At 39.4% G+C, this 7,920-nt stretch overlaps 1 protein-coding gene across 4 annotated transcripts in view; it reads left to right on the top strand.

Annotated features, from left to right (window-relative positions):
* The window catches only part of PRCP (prolylcarboxypeptidase (angiotensinase C)), a 68,803-nt gene that overhangs the window by 1,005 nt on the left and 59,878 nt on the right, over positions 1–7,920 (top strand). For 3 of the 4 annotated variants that reach the window (XM_005884828.2, XM_005884829.2, XM_014532225.1), the window contains exon 2: positions 56–235. In XM_005884828.2, coding sequence (XP_005884890.1) covers positions 71–235 — 165 coding nt within the window. In that variant the 5' untranslated portion in view covers positions 56–70. Of the gene's footprint in view, positions 1–51; positions 236–7,920 lie in introns of all 4 variants that reach the window. The other variant, XM_005884830.2, reaches the window with a different exon arrangement.

Genomic DNA, 7,920 nt, shown 5'->3' on the forward strand with positions numbered 1-7,920 from the left:
GGGCGGAGCCCCGGGCTGGGCGCATCTGCCGGTCTACCTCCCACCCGCACTGCAGCCGCCAGCCTGAGCCATGGGGCGCCTCGTCCTGCTTCTACTCCTGGCTTTCCTGATGCCTGGGCTCGCCATCCCCGTGCCGCCAGCACTAAAGGCCCTCAGCAACCTGCACTTGTCCACCAGCTTTACATCCCGCCCCTCTGTAGTCATGAAGTACTCGATTCACTACATTGAGCAGAAGGTAAGGCTGGGTAAGGGGCTAGGAAAGGACTGGGGCTTGGCGGTCTCCCGCCCCACCGACGGGACCCCAGGCACCAGAGCCCGCCCCGGCATTTCAGGCCCCTAATGCCTGTGACTTGTCCCATCTCTGGATCACGTTTTCTAGAGGGTGGCCCCAAGCCCAGTTCTGTTTACAATCTCTCCTCCCGGTACCAAGAATTTACTCTCAGTCCTGGCTCCATACGCTTCTGTAATTGACCAGGACAGTCACTTCGAGTCCTTCTGCTCTCTGAGGATGCTCTAATTCAAATTCCCTTGACCTCCCGCCAAATGCAACTTATTTAATGCCAACTCTGCTCCCTACTCCGCCGTAGCAGTCACCCTTTATCACAAAGCTGCCCTTAAATATAAACTTCCAGTATCTTATTCGGTGATCCTATATAATCAAGAGCTAATACGCTAATTAGAACAGCAGAACCACCCTCCCGACATTTTTCGGACCACTGGCCGGACGACCTTCCAGTCCAAGCCGGGACTGCGAGGGCTGAGCCCCCTGCACCAGTTTCATGCATCGGGCCTCTAGTATCTAATATTTAACCTAAAACACCAGCTTGTCATCCTATGCTCAGCTCAAAGTTGATTTTGTAGTCCTTTTATTAAGAGTTTTTAATCTTCCCCATTCTCCGTAGGAATGAACATATATGTAGCTCCAGCCTCTTCTTTCAAAGTCTTCAAATGTTGATCTAGGAGGGCTATTTCATTTATTTTATTCAAAATAACTGAATCAGGAGACCAGACAAAGAATAGTTCATCACTTGGGCACATCAAGGCTCCAGGATACATGTGTTGTAAAAGACTCCTTGGGATGTGTGACTTGTGGTTACAAGGCTTTCCTGCTTCTCACTACCTTCTACCTCCCACGCTAGCCCCTCAGACTGGACTGTGAGTCCTGAGGGCATTTTACTGTGTGATATTGTGGGGAAAGAGAATCGGTCCACCTTGTGGGCATGGCTCAGTAGTTGAGCTTTGACCTGTGAACTAGGAGGTCACTGTTGGATTCCTGGTCAGGGCATGTGCCCGGGTTGTGGCTGGATCCCAAGTAGGGGTCTTGCAGGGGCAGCTGATCAGTGATTCTCTCATCATGGATGTTTCTATCTCTCCCTTCCCCTTCTTCTCTGAAATCAATAAAAATATATTTTTTTTAAAAAAGAGAGAATGGGTTCTTTCAGGCTGTCATTTTCATGAGTGGTGACATAAAGAGCAATACCTACTGTATTAATCAGGGTTCTCTAGAGAAACAGAACTAATAGTGTGTGTGTGTGTCCACAAAGAGAGATTGATTATTTTAAGCAATTGGCTCATATGATTGTGGAGGTTTGGTAAATCCAAAATTTGCAGGGAGAGCCAAGGAAGAGTTGCAGTTTGAGTCCAAAGGAAGTATGCTTGCAGACTTCCTTCTTGCTCAGGACAGGTCAGTCTTTTGTGATATTTAGGCTTTTACATGATTGGATGAGTCCCACCTGTATCATAAAGGGTAGATCTGCTTTACTCAAAAATCTGCTTCACTGATTGAAATGTTAATTCCAAAAAAAAAAAAAACACCTTCATAGAAACATCCAGAATAATGTTTGACACTGTGGACCAGCCAAGTTGACATGTAAAATTAACCATCACATCTACCAAGGTTGTTGTGAGACTTAACACATGAAAGCATATGCACAGTGCCTGGAACATGGTAGGAACTTAATAGAGTAGTGCTGGCTCCTTAGCCACCCTGTCCTAAAAGTACACTCTCCATATTATTACACATTTCAGATTGATCCAAATGCGTGCCAGTTGTGGAAATGCTTATTCTAGAAACCTAGTGGTTAGTCATCTATGCTCAATTGTTCCTATTTAACTACTGACCAGTATTTATGTTAGAACGCTGCAACTTAGCCCAGCATTGAGCTCACGGCCACTGACTCTTGTAGGCCTCTCCACAGCTTCCTCCTTGACTGCTGTGAGGCAGTATCAGTGGGCTTGATACAGTTCTCCTTTCAATTTCTATTGCAGTTCCCCTTTCCTACTCTTGTCACAGTGGCCCAGATGGCTAGTAAAATGTGTCTATGTCAGGCCCCTTGAAAGAGCCTATTGCTCTTGTCTTCTTATTCTCCCCCCCCCCCCCCCCCCTATTATTGGTTTATCTATTGATGGCCTTCTCCTTAGACCTAGAGTATAGTGGCACAGATATTAGGTGAATTCTGAACTGATTTCTGTTTTTGTTCACAGAATCATTGTCAGAAGGGGTCATAGAGATCATGTAGCCCACCCCTTAGAAATGACGAATTGACCTTGATCTAAATTACTGAGGGTCAGGATTTGATAGAATTTGAATGCCATAGGGTTTGAGAATGAATTCTGTTTTTACCACTACCTGAGTAACTTTAGACAAATTACTCTGAGCTTCCATTTTTATAATCAGAATGGAGATAATTATATTACCCATTCTACCCATTTGTTGTGAAATGAGCTGGTATGTGTAAGGTACTTATTTAGCACAGTTTATGTCATTTAATAAACACTCAGTGAATGGTAAATATTAGTTTATCTCATAGGTTTTTTGTTTGTTTGTTTTTTGAGAGAGACAAAGAGAGAGAGTGAGTTGTGTTGTTCCACTTATTTATGCATTCATTGGTTGATTCTTGTATGTGCCTTGACCAGGATCAAACCCACAACCTTGGCATATCAGGACAATGCTCTAACCAACTGAGCTACCCAGCCAGGGTCTATCTTGTAGTTTCGTAATGTACATGGCTTTAACTTACTTCCTCTCCACTTAGAATAAAATATTTAAGTCATCCCTTTTCATGATCTAAAATAGTTACTCTGAAAAATATGAAAATCTGTGTGAACTCTTTTCTGTTACAAATACAGTACATACCAGTGGGATATAATTTAGTACACTTGTAAATAAGGCATAGAAATTGACATGTTTCCTTGCTTAAAATACTTTTCTTATTCACAAGATTGATACATAAAGAAAGGCATATGAAACTTTTTTTCTATGTTATTTTGAATTTGGTAAATTATAGAGTAGAATATATGATAATGTATTCTTTTAGGTTTTTGCAGGTACCTTCTCTTCTTAATTACACTATCTTTTTGATATCTGAGTTTTGAATATTTTACCAGTTAATGCTAAAATGCACTTTCAGTAAAAATTAATTTTAGGTTTTGCATTGTTATGTTTATATCTCTATGTCAGCATATTATAGGACTTTATGCTTTAGGCACTTAAAGCATTTTCAAGTTTGGGTTCTGGTATCAGCTCATGTTATGACTTTGGGCAAGTTGCTTGACTCTAGATCTCACTGTACTAACATAAGGAAAGAGGATCTGATGCCTGTAATTCTGTTCATTGTGGGCCTCTTGTCTATAGGGCACTGTATTAGGAGTAGTAGGGATGTGGGCACAAGTCTATTTTTTGCCCTAGTATTGATTGCCTTTGGTAAATAAGACCTAAACAAATTTTTCCATCTCAATATTGAATAAAATCCAGACTCATATCATGTTAAGTGTTTGGTTGTTTTTTTAAAATTAACTCTGCCACTGACACTATTTATAACACAGAACATTGTATTTATGTTTATGATTTTAAAGTTTGCTTGATTATGAGTGAATTGGAGAAGAAAGAAGAATTATAGGTAAGAAGAATCACTGATGATATGTCTTATCTTACTTGTCTTCATTCCTAATGTTTTGCATAGTGCCCTCTACATCAGTGATGGCGAACCTTTTGAGCTCGGCGTGTCAGCATTTTGAAAAACCCTAACTTAACTCTGGTGCCGTGTCACATATAGAAATTTTTTGATATTTGCAACCATAGTAAAACAAAGACTTATATTTTTGATATTTATTTTATATATTTAAATGCCATTTAACAGAAAAATCAACCAAAAAAATGAGTTCGCGTGTCACCTCTGACACGTGTGTCATAGGTTTGCCATCACTGCTCTACGTAGTAGTTCTTAATAAAGGATTTTTGAATAGAAAAAATTTGCTATAAATTAAAATGAATAAGGAATAAGAGGTGGGAGAGTAAAATGAAATATGCAGTACATAAATATCTAATGTATTAATAATAACAATCTGCTACCATTTATTGAAAGCTTTATATGTCCTAAGTATTCTGCTAAATACTTAATAGACATTCACTTATTTAATCCCTATACCTGCTCTATGAGGTAGATACTATTATTGTCCTACTAGTGGCCTGGTGCATGAAATTCGTGCACATTAAAAGGGAATTAATTAGAGGAAATATTTTAATATTGCTATTTGCTCTTTCTCTATAATAGAAGTATCAGAGATGAAAGAAAATTAGTAAAATGTATATAAAATCTTCCTCCTGTCCCATGGTGTGGGACCGAGAGTCAAGTCCCTGCCCACCCGCATGCACCCTGAAATCGTGCAAGACCCAGACCCAGCTGGCCCCACACCCATTGGGCAAGATTCAGACCCGGCCGGCCCCACCCCCATCAAGCCCCGCTGGGCAGGGGGCGCAGCCTCAGGTCCCCCAGCCCAGTGCCTGGCAGGGAGAACAGCCTCAGGTCCCCCATCAAGCCCTGCCAGGTGGGGGGGCGCGGCCTCAGGTCCCCTGGCTCAGTGCCAGGGCAGGGGGCACAGCCTCAGGTCCCCCAGCCTGTTTCCACACAGCCTCAGGTCCCTGCTGATCGCTCGTTACAGCTCATTAACGGGAACCCGCCTCCCACTGTGGGCGCAGCCATCTTGTGATGGTGTGACAGAGTGAGGGTCAATTTGCATATCACCTCTTTATTATATAGGATTTTGTAGGTGAGAGACCTATCATATAGAGAGATTAATTTACATGTTCACAATAAATTGCTAAACTGTACAGTTTGGGTTTTTTGAAAATAAACTCCCACAAATTTCTCGTTCTAAAATAAATACCATCACCACGGTTGTTGCATAAGTCAGAACAGGCTATGTTATATTGCTGTAACAAAACTCCAAAATTTTCATGACTTACCCCAACAAAAATTTGATTCATACTGTCTTTTCATTGGGATGAGCAGAGGGTTCTGCTTATTATATTCTTTTGGAGACTGAGGGACTGATAGAAACTTCCTCTCAGTATTTGCTCTCATAATCATTGTAGCAGTGGAAAAAGAACCTGGAAGAATCTGTGGCAGCATATAAATGCTCCAGCATGAAAATGACACATGTCACTTCTTTTCACAATTCATTGGCCAGAACAGGTTATATTACTGCATCTAATCACAGGGTGGGAAACAAAAAGTATTGACTTTGGAGTGCCAAGAAGGAACAACTCAATTAGTCACTTACTCATCCACCTATCCACCTACACAGGATTCATCCATTCCTTTTACATGTCTGATACTGAGCTAGTTCTTAGGGAGGTCTTAGCATATCCTGACTTATATAACAAGGCAGGTTGATTACATCTTGAGAACCTGACATTGTATTTGTTGACCATTCCTGTAGCATATACTCAAACTTGTATCTGAAAAATATGGAAAAGCACTGATAAATTTGTAATGTATAGGCATATACTAGTATATGGCAACAACTTACAGATTTCTTCAAAGAATATTCCTGAAGTGAGGCTGGTCTACTCAATGTTTTCTTGCTCTTATCATTATCATAATTCACTGACCTGATATATATAGTGAATATATATATTTATTGAAGCACATGACAAATAAATGAATTCATTTATTAATATTGTTATTTAGTAATTAAAAATAATTGTTTTACCTGTCTTTTTTTAATAATAAAAGATACAAAATTGTTACAGATTTTTATTAAAAAATCTCAAGCATGCTTTGTAAGTATTCATTAATTGTTCATCAAAAAGTCAAATTCTGCATTGGTAATCTATATATTATTGGGGGATTTATAAAAATTTTTCTTCTTATGGTTCACAATTTAAGAAAAATCCTAGTTCTTATTTATGAGCAGTGAATAAATGAACATTTATTGATTTTTTAATCTGGGCCAGATATTATGATAAGCCCTTTTACATATTTGTTTTCAATTATCACAATCACGTTTTAAAAATAGATGTTATAATTGAGGTTAATAGAGATTAAGTGTTTTGAGCAAGTCATTAAGGACAATATTGTGAGTTCCATTTTAATCTAGGGTATGTCATTCAATTGACATCTAAGTAGTTGTAACAAAACTGATGTCTCTATGTATTTATATTACACATTCAGTCTCTACAATGCTCCTGTGAGGTTGATACTATCCTCATTTTTAGAGATGAAACTACTGAGATTCAGAAAGATCAAAGGAGGAAATATCCAAAATTTCCCACTTGCAAATGTTCTGATTTCTCATTTCTAGATTGTAGATGATTTGTGGTCTATCTATAAAATGGAATATATTAGTCTGATACAAAGGATGGACTTGAATAGTCATGAATTGGTGGTAAATGAAAAAAGCAAAATAGAAAATTGATTGAACAATGTGTTTCCAAACTCATTTACTCAGTTTTTATTAAGTGTCCACTGTGTGCTATGCACTATTCTAGGCACTGGGAGAAGAGCATTTAAGGCATGAGGAAGAGCAAGTAAAAAAAACCCCTGAGGTTGGTGTGTGCTAGGCAGGTGCAACTTCACAGTGGTTAGTATGACTGGAGAGACATACCCACGGGAGAGAGTAGTAGGGAATGAGGACAGTGAGGAGGAGAGAGAGCGTAAATACTCCTCTATCAGAGAAGGATTTAAATGGACTAGGGAAATAGAATTTGATTGCAGGGCTGCCTTGAAGTCTCATGAAAGTTAGTAAGACCACTTGACATGGCTGTACGTTCCTCTAGCTACATTCAGTTTCTTGGGTATGGGTATGAAGTTGGTGGAGAGTTATTTTTAACCAGTATTGCCCTTTGTTTCACAAAATGACTAAAACAAAATGAGGAAGAGACATGAGGACTGAGGGGGGTATATGCAAGGGAATGATTATGCTGAGTATGGAATTTAAGCTGAGTAAAGAGGGTATGAGGATGAGGTAAGGGACAGGGAAAAGGTGGATTACTGGTACTAACATATGAGGTGGGAGGATTTGAGGAATCATAGTAGTAGAGGGAGTGAAGTGAAAAGATATGGGGAAGTAGTAGAATGTCTGCAATTAAGTGTATGGTGGGATTGCAGTTACTGGTAGTGACAGGATCTAGGATTTAACCATGACAGGTCATTGGAGTAGAGGATAAAAAGGAACCAAGAGTCTAGGAAATTGAAATCACTAAGAATTTTGAATGGCTTTATGTTGGAGTGACAGTGAACAGGAGATAAAATCTTCAAGGAATGAGGGAAAGTGAATGGGGGGCGGGTGATGATTGTAGCAAGAGGGGTAGTGGGGTGGTGCAGTTTTATTACATAATATTTAAAGGCAGTGAGTTAGGGAAAGGTGGGAAGAATTAGGAACAAGGAAAATAATCTATTCTCACTTTCAGGCCTAGTGGTGGGAAAGGTTTGAGAGAGAAAAATCAGCTATCACTTGCGAGTCAAACATGTTTAAAAATATGTTTTTTTTTTTAAATTAAATCTTTATTGTTCAGAAAGTCAAACATGTTTAAAAATATGTTTTTTTTAAAATTAAATCTTTAGTGTTCAGATTATTACATTTGTTCCTCTTTTTCCCCCCATAACTCCCCTCCACCCAGTTCCCACCCCACCCTCC

This window comes from Myotis brandtii, unplaced genomic scaffold, assembly GCF_000412655.1.
Source record: "Myotis brandtii unplaced genomic scaffold, ASM41265v1 scaffold86, whole genome shotgun sequence".
In the NCBI taxonomy this organism is placed as follows: domain Eukaryota; kingdom Metazoa; phylum Chordata; class Mammalia; order Chiroptera; family Vespertilionidae; genus Myotis; species Myotis brandtii.